The following is a 14,458-nucleotide window of genomic DNA, read 5'->3' as shown; positions in this document are numbered from 1 at the left end:
TCCTAGACCTTGTTGCTTTTTAAATACAAGGCTACTCTTCTATGTAAAATAAAATATTCTCTATTTCCAAATTGAGCATTTGAATGTACTGCTTTCAAAGGAGGAATTTTTATTTTATTTATTTTAAATTTTTATTTATGTAATTTTTCTTAGTGGGGGGCAGAGGGGCAGAGAGAGAATCTTAAGCGGGCTCCACGCCCAGCATGGAGCCAGAGGTGGGGCTTGATCTCACAACCCTGAGATCGTGACCTGAGCCGAAATCAAGAGTCAGATGCCCAACCAGCTGAGCCACCCAGGCTTCCCCACAGGAGGAATTTTAATGTACAGATTTTCCTCCAATGGGTTGCAACCCACTGTAGAAAATACAGTGAGATGAAAATACATTTAAAACACCTAACCTACTGGACATCATAGCTTAGTCTAGCCAACCTTAAATGCACTCAGAATACTTACACTATCCTACGGTGTATCATTTGTTAACCCTCATGATTGCATGGCTGACTGGGCACTTTGGCTTGCTGCTGCTGTCCACCATCATGAAAAAGGGTCCTTCGGCATATATCTAGCCCAAGAGAAGGTGAAAATTCAAAATTCCAAGTACATTTCTACTGAATGCATATCACTTTCATACGGTCATAAAGTTGCAAAACCATAGGGACTTGTTCACTGTAAATAGCTTTAAAAAGCAAACAAAAGAACCCCCAGTATGGGTACCAACTAAAGAGGGGATGAAGGAGTACGTGATCCCTCCTTGTTTTGATTAAGGCCATCGAGAGCTCTCTAAAGTAAGGTGAAGCAAAGAAAATCTAGAATGTTAAAAAAAACAGCAAAGACAAAGGAAAGATACACCAGCCTATGAGAAGGACCTAAAAAGAAACCTGAAAAAAAATCAATAATAGCTGAATTTCAAAGCCACAAATAATTCAGAGAATGAGCAAAATGTCTTCTAAAAAGACAATAATGGCCTAACATTTATGGAAAAACAAGTTCAGGGGAAGAAAAAAGCACATTTCCGGGTATTAACCATAGGGCAAGTAAAGCATCCTTAGAATAAAAAAAAAAAAGTGGAATCAGTGGTATAAAACAGTGATGCTGGTGACACATCAGAGAATCAACAAACAGAAGAATTAGCTACATGCGACTAGTTCAGGAAAAAGACTGTTAAAAGAGCATGAGGGTGCCTGAGTGGCTTAGTCGGTTAAGCATCAGACTCTTGATTTTGGCTCAGGTCATGATCTCAGGGTCCTGAGATCAGCCCAAGTAGGGTTTCACACTCAGCGGGGAGTCTGCTTGAGATTCTTTCCCTCGGCCCCTCGCCCCGCATGCATGTTCTCTCTCTCTCACTCTCTCTCTCAAATAAATCTTTACAAAAAAAAAAACCACAACAAAACAGCATGGAGATAATTATGTTTTAGGAAAATGAGTAAAGGAGTGGTAGAGTTTGCACTTAAACATAATTGTAAAAAATGTCCCATAATTGCAGAAAAGACCTTAGCCTGGAAATTGGAAAGACATTTATGAGCCTGTAATGTTAGATAACCAGAAAATGCTATTGAGACATAACCTTTTGAAAATTCTGAACATTAATGATCATTTAAAAATCTTTAAGCAAATATAGAGGCAGACATTCAAAGGAAAGCAAATTATAATAATCTGTATTTTGTAAACCAGATAATAAATATCTGGGAATGGGAGACTTATAGGTGAAGGAAATCAGTTATCTGGTTAGACAATTTCCTTTCCTCTTTATCTCTCTTCCCTTAAAGTAGAAACACTTAAAATCCATACACGTTGAAAAACATATAAACATTGAAAAAATGTGTAGATTTCATAGCTTCAAGACAGCTAAAGATACCTGTGTGTCAGCAAGTGCTTTTGAAAAGAGAACCAAAATTGGAGGAAGGTTAGTATTGTAATGTTAACTATGAGTAATCATTATAACTGACTACGTAAAAATAAGATGAAAATGAGAAAAAAAGAAAAGAAAAAGAAAATTGCTTTTTAGCATCCTAAACGGTATTCCTCAGGGGATCTGGAGGAGGCAAGAAGGGAAAAGCAGTGAGTGGGAGACAGAAATCTGGGCTTTCATTGCAGTGAAGGTGATCTGTTACTTTTGACTGTTAATTATTTTCAGACATAAATTAGAATAAACAAGGCCATTTCATTTTTTTTAACTAGACATGTTCTAAGTATGATAAAAATAATAGTTAATATTACCATATCTTTAAAATATTATTAAAAATATACAATATGGAAAATATATAAATGACAAGACAATAAAAGTAGAGGAAGGAATTCAGGGTGAGCAAGTCTAGACTAATTGCAACAAATACAAACGGATTAACTTGCATAAAAGTAAAACTCAGTTGTATTAAAATATTGTGAATAATTTCAAATTCCTTTTGGAAAAAGGAAAGTTATACATAAATACATTGACTAATAACATATTGAAGACTAAAATCTGATACTATTGTACTTTAAAAGAATACATCAAAAACAAAAAGACATATGCACTGTTACTTTCATGAGGTCGACCTGGGAATAAGGGGGCCAGTCAGGCTTTGCATTTGCATAAATAAGTGAAATGTTAATACTAAAATAGAAGCACACCAATCAAAAGGCTTGGGATTGAGATGGGCCCCTACAACACATAGAAAGTAATGGTAGGGGGCACCGGCGTGGCTCAGTTGGTTAAGCATCTGACTCTTCATATCACGATCTCAGGGTCGTGAGATCGAGCCCCACATCGGGCTCTGCACTCAGCCTGTAGTCTGCTCGAGATTCTCTCTCCTTCTTCCTCTGCCCTTCCTGCTCATGTTCTCTCTCTTTCTCTCTCTCTCTCAAACAAATAAATGAAGTGTGCCTGGGTGGCTCAGTTGGTTAAGTGGCTGACTCTTGATTTTGGCTCAGGTCGTGATCTCAGGGTCCTGGGATTGAGCCCCACATCGACTCCCTGCTGAGCTGGGGAGTCTGCTTGTGGATTCTCTCACTCCTCTACCTGTGTCCCTCCCTGTGCTCTCTCTATCTCTAAAAATAAATAAATAAACCTTTACAATAAATAAATCTTAAAAAAAAAAGAGTGGTGGGAGAAACTACAGGACAAAACTGTGGTGAGAAATAAGCATTCACTATTATCAGACTCATTAGGGTTTAAGGATTGAACGGGTGAACTGAACCAGACCGGAAAGTGATAGAGTGGAGTGGTTAAGAGCATGGATTCTGCAGCCAGGGTGCCTGGTCTGAATCCTGCCTCTGTCACTCCCTGCCTGTGAAGATGAGAGAAAACTTAAAATGAGTCAAGAGATGATTTTGTTTTGTTTTGTTTCGCTTTTGCTTTTTTAAGTAGGTTCCATGCCCAGTGTGGAGCCCAGTGCGGGGCTTGAACTCATAACCCTGAGATCAAGACCTGAGCTAAGATTAAGAGTCAGATACTTAACCAGCTGAGCCAGCCAGATGCCCCAATAGATGATTTTTTTTAAAGATTGTATTTATTTATTTGTCAGAGAGAGAGAGCACAAGCAGGGGGTTTTGGGAGCAGAGGCAGAGGGAGAAGCAGACTCCCTGCAGAGCAGGGAGCCTGATGCAGGGCTCAATCCCAGGACCCTGGGATCATGACCCGAGCCCAAGGCAGACACTTAACCAACTGAGCCACCTAGGAGTCTCCCCCACCTTTTTTTTTTAAGAGAGGGAGAGCGTGCGGGTGGAGTAGGGGGAAGAGGAACAGAGGGAGAGAGAGAATCTTAAGCAGGCTTCATGCCCAACACAGAGCCCAATGTGGGGGCTCAATCTTACAACCCTGAGATCATGACCTGAGCCCAAATCAAGAGTTGGAAGCTTAACCGACTGAGCCACTCAGGCGCCCCAAGAGATGATTTTTTAAAAATAAAAGTTACACAATTGATAAATTACTGATAAATAGAAATTAATAAAATTAGAAATTAGGATATGCATAACCACTGTAATTAAAATAATTATGGTCAAATGAACAGTTTATAAGCTGATAAATTCAAAACTCAAAATGATTTCCTTCAAAAAATATGATATGAAGATTGATTCAAGAAATTAAGAACATAAATAGATCAGCCACTGATTAAGAAATCTGGAAAGTTATAATGAATTTCTCCATCTAGAAATATATAATTTTTTCTACATTTTCAAATAATAAAGAATTACCAGTTTATACAAACTAACCTAAATAAAAGCTCCCTCCCCCCTGAAAATGATGGCTCAATATCTGATTTATTCTGCTGTATAGATAGGGTGTTAATCTTAAAATCTGGCCAAGACAGGAAAAGACATGCAGGTCATACTTTTTAATCAAAGTTGGTGTAACACTCTTAAATAAAATTCTATCAGGTAGAATAAGTTAACATATTGAAAGATTTATTTATGATGACTTACATTTTTATCCCTGGGGATAAAGTTCATGAATAGAGTTCATACATAAAGACAATAAGGAAATTTTAGGGCAAAAATACATGTTAAATGGAGAGATAGCCAATATACTCTGATACGAAGACTAAACATAGAAAAAATGGTGGTATTTCTCAAATTAATTCATACCTTTAACACAGTTGCTGTTAACGTAGCAATGGCTACTTTATAGAATCTACGTAAATCCTTCCCCCACTGATAGGAAAAAGTAAATGGCAAGAAGATCGACGGATGGCCTCAAAGAACAGGCAGTAGGGAGACTTGCTGCACCAAATAAGATGCATTACCAAGTCGCAACCACTTGTGTAGCTGAAAAAGAGAAAGGAAGACAGTGGGCCAAAGTAAATCTAAGAAGTAGAATCTAATTTACATGAGAATTTAACCTAAATGTTACAACTGAAACCATGGGGACGGTATTTAGAATTATTGTATACCATTTGTCAACTACTATGTGGATTCGAGTTAAAAGAACCTCCACAAACATAAAAAATATTTAAAAAAATACATTTTTAAACTAATGAATAGAAGAAATAGCCAGCCAGATTAGTATGTATACTGTATAAGACATTAAAAACTTGTAATTAAAAATACGAGAATATAACAAGATAAAAAGGAAAGCACTAGAATGGGGAAATATTTGAGATAGTTTAAAGTTTAATATTGCAGTATGTGAGGACAGATTTCTAAGATTATATTCAAGGGGATTTTGTGTCTAACAGATGGTTCATACCATAAGACATATAAAATAACAAAAGAATATTGGATTATTTAATCTACTGATAATTTAAAATATAATCTTAATGCTGTGATATCATAAATATTTAGTACATGAACAAAAAGAGGAATGATTTTTAAATCCTGGTAAGGCTAATGAGAAACAAATGTACTGTAATTTTTCTTATTGAGTACTGTTTGGCCACATATAACAAGAACCATTAAAATGATTTTTTTAAAAAGATTTATTTATTTATTTGAGGGGGAGTGCAGAGGGAGAGGGAGAGAGAAACCCAGGCCGACTCTGCACTGAGTGCAGAGCCTAACACGGGGGCTCGATCCCATGACCCTGAGATCACGACCTGAGCCAAAACCAAGAGTTGGACGCTTAACAGAATGCACCACCCAGGTGCCCCTAATAAAATGATTATTTTTTTTATCCAGTAACCTTATTTTTGGAAATGTATTTTAGGGAAAGAATTTAAAGGAATAAGAACATCATGTGTAGGTCTTTGAAAACAAGATAATTTATATAAATTATATATAATATAAATTATAAACATAATTATACTGTGTCTTTAAAAACATAATTTATATAAATGATACACAAATAGATAAAACAAAAAAGCTTGGAAAGCAGTCTAAATACTCACAATTTTAGTATTTAATGGACTATAATGCAACCATTAAAAATTTTAAATATGCAAATTAGGTGGAATCATGGAGATTTACTTGTATGTAATATGTAAAACAATGGAATGCAAGACAGCATATGCTGTATTTATTACTTCGGTGAAAAATTTACACATAGTGATATAGGCAAATTTTATCTCAGTTATTGGAATTTAAGTGTTTTTTATAAGGACGAAGGAAAGGTCATCTCAGGAGTTAGGTGGATATTCATATGCGCTGACAATCAGCAGCCTGTCAGACTCCTCTAACAGTTGCTTGTGTTTCTGTTGTACAGTGCTTGTTTCAAGTTCTGGTGAATGTTTCCTGGAGCGGGAAACCTGGGAAGCCTAGCATTGCCGCGGTGGCGGTGAGCACCCAGCATGGATCTCTCCTGCAGCTTAATGACACCTTGGAAGAGAAAGAAGTCTGTAGGTTTGTACCTGCTTTGACGTGACCCTACTGACGCCTGTGGTTTCTGTCTGGTTTTTGTTCCCTATTTGGTGTTTAGCGTTTCCTTCCTTCAGAGTATTTTTTAAATATCTTTCCCAGTCAGCCCTCAGGAATGCCTGTCACTCTGCCTTGATGACATTACCATAATCCAACTCCTTATGTCCTAATCTAGCCATTTTTCCTTATTTTGCCATATCTTTGTAGGCTGGAATACACGTTTGGAGAATTTGGAAACTATTCACTCTTGGTAAAGCAGGCGCCTAATGGAGTCAATGAAACTGCTTGTGACATAGTTGTCAACAAGAATCCCATTGACAGTAACCTTCGTATGTATATGCTCTTTGTTGAATTTTTGTCTTAAATTTGTGTTTTAAAGGTTTTAGTTTTTGAGTACTCTTTGCGGCACTGTGTACTTTAAAAGCTGGATTATATGTTATCTATCTTATTTAGTTATGGTATATTTATAATGTATTGATTGTGTCATTGGTGTATACCAAGAAAATGATGTGATATATAAGAAAATTATACGATCAACATATTCTCATAGATGTTATTTAGTTTAATTATGAAGCATAAATAACCCAAAAAAAGTTAATGCAATAGAAAGAAACTAGAAATGGGGCAAATGACTGTCAAGTATCTTTCCTTGTTTTAGGATAGAGGACACAGTATTTCCTGTATGAGTCTTACAGGGACAGTCCAGAAGTCCCTTAGATTAAGGAGGGACTGTTCATTCTCTAATAACTCCACTGAAGAAAATCTACCAGTCTGACGGGCGCCTGGGTGGCCCAGTCAGTTAAGCATCTGCCTTTTGCTCAGGTCATGATGCCAGGGTCCTGGGATCGAGCCCTGCATCAGGTTCCCTGATTAGTGGGGAGTCTGCTTCTCCCTCTCCCTCTCCCCCCTCCCCCCTGCTCATGTTCTCTCTTGCTTTCAAATAAATAAAATCTTAAAAAAGAAAAAGAAAATCTGTCCGTCTGAGCCACCCAGTAGATAAGATAATAAATCCCTATGGCATTAATAAGTACTGTTCACAGTGCATCTTTTGGAAACCATAGGGTCATGTCAAAAGAATGGAAGAGCCAACATGAAAGGGCCAACATGGACCAGGTTAAGCATTAAAAATAGAATAATGAATGTAATTGATGGAAACCCATTGAATCTACAAAAACCAATGAGTCCCTTATGAAACTTAAAAGAATGGGGGCACCTGGGTGGCTCAGTCGTTAAGCATCTGCCTTTGGCTCAGGGCGTGATCCCAGGGTTCTGGGATCGAGCCCTGCATCGGGCTCCCTGCTCAGCTGGGAGCCTGCTTCTTCCTCTCCCACTCCCCCTGCTTGTGTTCCCTCTCTCGCTGGCTGTCTGTCTCTCTGTCAAATGAATAAATAAAATCTTAAAAAAAAAAAAAAAAAAGGAAGAAGAAGAACAGAGTCCCTTCCCTAAACAGAGAGAATACTTTGGTTGCCTCCGGGGGTAACAAGGACACCTGATAACTGGAGTGACTTAAAATTGTTAATTGAAAGGAAGGATCTAACTATTTATCCTGCCTTTCCTGTTTTAATTGTACTTTAGGATAACTAAGTAGTCTGAGATGATGAGGGTAAATTCTTTAAGGAATTATTCCAACTAATACATGTGGCAGAATGGCAGACTATTTCGTAACCCTTAATGAAGGAATTGGTGTAGGCAAAAGTCATGAGTGGATGAAACCATTGCATGAAAGAGGAACTGGCACTGGAGGGCCAGGCTTCCCCCAGCTGAATGTGGGCATCGGGCACATGGTCAGCCACCCCAGGTGCACCTGATGTGGGGAGCAGGAAAGACACAGCACCATCTGTGAAGCATTCTTGCCCCAAAAAGTTGAACTTTGTTAGTCAATCCTCTACAGCTAATTGCCCATTTGCAGAACATTTGGAGGCTAGAACAAGCTCAGTGACCCCAAGAGGAACAGACCGACAGATCTAGAATATGAGACATCCTCATAGACAACTTGTTTCAAACAAGTCTAAATGTGACTAAAGAGGCATAACGAGCAAATAGAAAATGTGAGCCTTGTTTGTATCCTGACCTAAACACACTAACTACAAAAAGCATTTTTGAAATAACTAGAAAAATTAGAATATGTACTCTGTTAGCCAGAGAGTTTTTAATGATATGGTGTATGTAAACATGTATATAACAAAAGGCCCATTTTTAAGAATCTTTTAATTTTGGAATAGTTTTTGACTTACAGAAACACTACAGAAAAGCATTCCCATATAAACCTCCCAGCTTTCCCTAAACCCCTAAACTATATAATCATAGTACAGTCACCCGTATATAATGATTGAAACCAGGACGTTATCATTAGTATAGTGCTATTAACTGATGCATAGGCTTTTCAGATTTCTCTCTTGTCCCTTCAAGGCCCGTTCTTTGGTCTGGGGTGCAGTCCAGGATCCCGCAGCCCATTTAGTTGTTAGGTTTCTGCAGCCTTTCTTTGTCTTTTGTGACCTTGACACTTTTGAAGAGGACTGGCCAGTTATTTTGTTATTTGCACTTGCTCGCTGTTTTCTTACAGCTAGGTAGAGGGCATGCATTTTTGGTAGATGACTCTAGAAGCCTTCCCAATGGGCCACATCAGGGGTTTCACAATGCCAACATGTCTTTTGTGAGGCCTGTGCTTTAGAGATACGTACTGAAGATGGATGGGGAAATGACGTGATGTCTGGGATTTGCTTAAAAATACTTGAGGCAAAAAAAATGGAGGCAGAGTAGCAACAGATGAAGCAAGAGTGACAGTATCTTGATAATTCTAGAATCTGGGTAATGGGTATGTGTGGGCGTATTATGCAAATCTCCGTTCTTTTGTGTATGTTTGATATTTTTCATAATGAAAATGAGGACTCCCCTAATGATGGGTGTTCTCAAGTGTTTATAGGAAAGTTAGCAGAAGAATATAGGCTTTTCCTTCACTTGTTTTGTTTGCATTTTTTAATTTACAGATTAATTATAGTGACATAACAGCTTCGATGCTTATGATGACATTTTGGTGATACGGTGTTTTCTTTGATTTTTATAGCTGTGTGTATTGCGTTCCTCGTTGGTGTGGCGCTCATCATTGCAGTATTCTTTCTGAGGTTCTTGTTGAGGTAAGCAGTTGTTAGGGGAGGACACAATTGGGGGAAGTAGAATATAGAAAAACATATATTCAGGAAGGCTAGTTTGATCCTTTCAGTGACCGTTATTCTTTGATTAAATGAATACTTACCTGTGTCCACCATTCCCGGTCCAGCCCAGGGTACTAGGGATTGATGTAGAATAAGAGATGGTCCCTGACTTCAGGAAAATGATAACCTAGTTCGAATGGATCTTTGCCTTCAATCCTCCCGAATGGCTGAAAACAGAGAAAAAAATGCTTGAGAAGTCATTATTTCCAGAGGGATCTCACAGCCTGCCTTTGTAGTGAGTGGGGATGGCCTGGGCTGATCTCACGAGGCAGCTGCTGCACTGTACTGTTCTCCCTCCTGTCCGGCCCTGATCCCTGAGGCCACCCCTCTGGTCCAGCTTCCCAGCTCCTGCCAGCTGGGCATCCAGTGGCAGAGATGGAGGTTGGGGCGCTGGACCTCCAGACCTCGGTGTGGACTCGCTTTTCCGTGGTTGGGACTGGCAGCTTGGCGAGGGGATTCCTTCTCCTCTCTCTGCCTGGTTAACAGCAAGTCTGGTGAGAGTGAATGAATAGACTGGAAAAGAAAAAGTCACAGATCCAGGCCTGGCAGATCACCTTTCAAAGGAAAGCTCTCTCATGTTTTTAAAGGAGTAAGATTGATGGAATTTTCACGTGCTCAGCCTATTAGGGTCTGGAAGGATCACAAGATTTTATGGGTGAGCTGTATTCAAACTGGAAGGAAGAAAACCTAGTCTTCTAAGTCTGCTGCCTCGAGGAAACCTAGCAGCTTTGGGGAGTTCATACGCTCTGACTCTCTCCTTTGTGCATCCTAGAAATACAATGATATGTAAGGGTAAAAGAACTACTTGCTCAGAAGCAGATTTTTAACCCAACTGCTTTTTAGGGGCAAAGTATAATTTCAGCAGAAGAGTTTGTTTGAATTAAGATATTATCTTGTCAATCTTTTGATAAGATGCAAATACTTTTCCAGTTTATTTCAGTGTTTTCATTTGGTCCTTTTACTATGAATGGATCTATGGTGTCACTTTCTAAAGTAATTGGTAGCTGATCTTGAGCTCTTGCAAAGGGAAGAAATTCCATCTCCTTCCACTGTGGAATTGAAACTCCTTGTAGCATGTGGGTCTGCCTCTGCAGCCCTGCAGGCAGGATGCTATGCTGGCAAAGCGGGAGTCCCTTGTCCCTTGCTCCAGCACTTTCCAGCGTGCCCCCGGAAGTCCAGGGATGTTAGGCTGTATTGGAACCAGATCAGAATCTGAGGCGGTAGTAAGAATATTGGATCTCTCTCCTTTTGCTGGGAGGACAAGCATGTACAAGAAAATTAAATGAATCATGGAACATTACAGCAAAAACTAAGGATATACTGTATGGTGACTAACATAACATAATAAAAGATTATTATTAAAAAAAAGTGGTTGCTCAGGGCCATCTTCCTAATACTTCTTAGAATATATTCCTACATTCACTGGGAGGTTATTCGTGAGGACCATTAAATTAGAACTCAAAGATTCTGTCATTCTATATTAATGACATTAATAAAAACAGATCTATATAAATAAAAAAAAAGAAAATTAAGTGCATTTCTAAAATTTTAATTTTTAAATACCTTCTCCTTTCACCCCTCCTTAGATGTCTCGATTTTAGTATTTTTTATGTGATGGTGATGTTATCAGTGCTGAATAAAGTAGAAATAGGAGTGAGTTGTGGGGAATAAAGAGAAGAAATAAGAATATATGCATTACATTAGTGGGTCATGTTTAGAGACTGATTTGAACAATTAAACTGGAGAAAAAACTTACGAGACAGAAATTGAACTGACTGATGATACTAAGGACCTTAATTACTGATAACATTTTAAAATGTAATAATAGAACTACAGTTCTGTTAAAAAAAGGGGGGGTTGTTTATCTTTTAGAGCAACAAACTGCAGTATTTATGGGTTAAATGATACCATGTTTGGGATTCTTTAAAACAGTCTCAGGTTGGCAAGGGGGCAGGGGGTGGGAGTGTGGATAAAGTAAGATCCACCACGCTTAAAGACACTTTAAAATGTTTAATTCTTTGACTTGCATAGATTATGAACTTCAAATGAATTTTTTTTCGATACAGTAGCCAATCATTTTGAAAATTCTGCCAAAGAAAATAAATTAACTGAGCTTTTTATTTATTTACAGTTTGGACGACTTTCATAATTGGATTTCTAAAGCAATAAATTCTCGGGAAACTGATCGCCTCATCAATTCTGTGAGTTATTAGAATGCATCATGTGTGGCCTGGGCGGTTTTCTAGATTTGGAATTTATAAGTCCCTATTTAATAATCTTTATTATCTGGTTTAATTAATCTTATTTATATTGTGGAAGGCCAGGTCGGTCGTGTGTTCTGTATCCTTCATAAGGAGCAGGCAGCCTTCTCTTCGGCTCTGGTGAAGGGCAGCATCCCCTTCTCTTTCCTGGTGGGGTTGGAACTTTGGGTTGCATTATATGCACGGCGTGGAGACATTTTTCTCTCTGCTGGAAGCACTGTTGAATCGATCCAGTTAAGTAGAGAGTGTCAAGAAAAAAACAAAAGAATAGAGCCATCAATATGAAATCTACAAATTGAATGCCTCCTGTGGTGATTAAACATATTACTCATGTTAATAAATTCATTATAGACATAATGTATGTCCATTTATGGACATATTTGCTTGTACCCTTGTACCAGATGCACGTATGGACCAGTTCTTTGTGGTTGTTCATCAGGATGGCAGCTGCAAGCTCAGCAGATGGCACAAAATTCAAATCATGTGAAAAACTAAACCTCTGGGTGGGGTCTTTACAAAAGGAAATTAAAGGATTGTTCAGGACAATGCTTTTTAGCTCTCCAATCTGTTAATTTCTTCCCTAAAAACCAGAAAACTGAAATTAACTGACTAGTCTTATCACCTGGCATGTTTCTCTCCCCGTTTTCTGAAGGAGCTGGGGTCTCCAAGCAGGGCAGGCTCCATCGGTGGCGATGCTCAGCTGGAAGCCTGGCATCCGCCCGCTGCGTCGCCGCGCCTCCGCTGTGTGGACACATTCAGGGGGTATGTGGGGCTCCCTTGGGACATCGATAGTCTAGGATTACATGTTTACACATGAACACACTTTTAAGGTATTTTACATATCTTTTATTTTGTAGGGTAGGCAGGACTTCTTGCTGTAAAAATAAATCAGTGGCCTCTTCTTCCTCCAAAACGGTCATGACAACAAATATAAAGTTGCTAGAGAGGAATCAAGGCATGAGGCCAGAACCAGTTTCCACTGGTATGTAGATTCTGCTGAGTTAGGGTCACGTGGGCAGGCAGCAGCACGCGGGGCCTCCCTGTCCATCCGCACCCCCGTGTCCCATCAGACAAATGAAACACCAGCATGCGCCAGCCCCGGCCCTTCCCCATTGCTCGCCAAGTAGTAGTATCAGGCCCTCTGGGAAGCAAATGCGGAGTCCTACAGCAAGTTGTTACTTTAGAGTTCAGGTAGAAGAGTGAGGGCCAGGAACCAACTCTGAAATAAAGTACAAAACCAGATAGCTGAAAATAACCATGTAGGTGTTAGGCCTTCCATGTCTGCCCATGGAGGGCTTTTATTTTTTATTTTTTAATTAAGATTATTTATTTGAGAGAGAGAGAGAGAGTAGGAGATGGGGGAGAGAGAGTAGAAGAAGCAGACTCCTCACTGAGTTGAGGAACCCCTGCGGGGCTTGATCTCAGGACCCTGGGATCATGACCTGAACTGAAGGCAGACACTTAACTGGCTGAGCCATCTCACGGAGGGCTTTGAAATTCCAGTGATAATTATAATTCTATCCCAGCCTTCCCAGACCCTGAGTGCTCCTGGGGTGCATTTTAGAAGCCAAGCAATAATAAGAATAATAACCATTGCTAAGGATTTTTGACTCACCCTGTGCCACGCACAGTTCTTACTTGTCATAGTTTATTCAGTCTCTTCACAATCCTGTGAGGCATACACTTTCAATATGCCTGTTGTACAGATGAAGAGACCGGGCCACAGAGTTAAGTAACATGTCTGAGGTCACTTGGGGACTACGTGGGATGGCTGGGATCTGACTCCAGGAGTTGGGCCACAGATAACCACAGTGACACATTCAAGTCTTCATTCTTCAGTACCCTGCGGAATTAGCACCAAACAGTAGCACAGTCAGAGTCTATTTTATCGTATTCCTTTTTCTTTTTTTTTAGGAGAGGGATGGGGAGAGGGGCAGAGGGAGAGAGAGAATCTTATACAGGCTCCACTCCCTCCGTGGAGCCCGATGCAGGGCTCGATCTCACGACCCTGAGATCATGACCTGAGCTGAAACCAAGAGTCAGAAGTTTAACTGACTGAGCCACCCAGATATCCCTATTCCTCTTTCTTTTTGATTCTCATTGCTGCTTTTGGAGATGAGATGTTTGCAGGTAGATAGGAACTAACATTTATTAAGTGCCTAAAATGTGCCACGCGTTCGTTAGGCACATGATATACATTATTTTCCTCAGGGATCCCTGTGGGTGTGTTTCCCTGTCTTACAGAGAAGCACACTGAGGTAACTAATGAGAGTCTTGTCCTAATAAGAGTTGAGGGCCCATGATTTGAGCCCTCAGCTCTAATGACTGGATGCCTTCTACTACAGTTCTTTAACCTGCAACATCTAAGTAATTAGCACAGAATTGAGTTATGGGAAAGGTTTTGCTTTGTTTCCAAGTTATACAGTTCAGTGTCAGTGTAAATTTCTCTTAAATCATGTTGGCAGGGCGCCTGGATGGCTCAGTCGGTTGAGTGTCCGACTCTTGATCTCAGCTCAGGTCTTGATCTCAGGGTCATGAGTTCGAGCCCCATGTGGAGCCTCGTTTAAAAAAAAGAAAGAAATCATGTTGGAAATGTTGGCAACCACAGGGCTTTGTGTAGGGCCCTAATTGTAGTGATTAGAAATAATAGTTCCCTGCTCTTTAAGTGTATCTGTGTTGTGACTGCCCCTGTGAGTATAAGTGTGTCTCTTACAGTTG

At 39.6% G+C, this 14,458-nt stretch overlaps 1 protein-coding gene across 2 annotated transcripts in view; it reads left to right on the top strand.

Moving 5' to 3' along the window:
- The window catches only part of HGSNAT (heparan-alpha-glucosaminide N-acetyltransferase), a 45,229-nt gene that overhangs the window by 16,621 nt on the left and 14,150 nt on the right, over positions 1-14,458 (top strand). For both annotated transcript variants that reach the window (XM_087856349.1, XM_045779113.2), the window contains exons 3-7: positions 6,116-6,252; positions 6,475-6,596; positions 9,332-9,401; positions 11,611-11,680; positions 12,393-12,502. In XM_087856349.1, coding sequence (XP_087712475.1) covers positions 6,116-6,252; positions 6,475-6,596; positions 9,332-9,401; positions 11,611-11,680; positions 12,393-12,502 — 509 coding nt within the window. The remainder of the gene's footprint in view (positions 1-6,115; positions 6,253-6,474; positions 6,597-9,331; positions 9,402-11,610; positions 11,681-12,392; positions 12,503-14,458) is intronic.

The sequence above is a fragment of the Ursus americanus genome, chromosome 27 (genome assembly GCF_024610735.1).
Source record: "Ursus americanus isolate L20-20 chromosome 27, mUrsAme1.1.p, whole genome shotgun sequence".
NCBI classification, from domain to species: Eukaryota; Metazoa; Chordata; class Mammalia; order Carnivora; family Ursidae; genus Ursus; species Ursus americanus.
The sequence above is the reverse complement of the archived record's forward strand: the minus strand, read 5'-3'. Positions and strand labels throughout refer to the sequence as shown.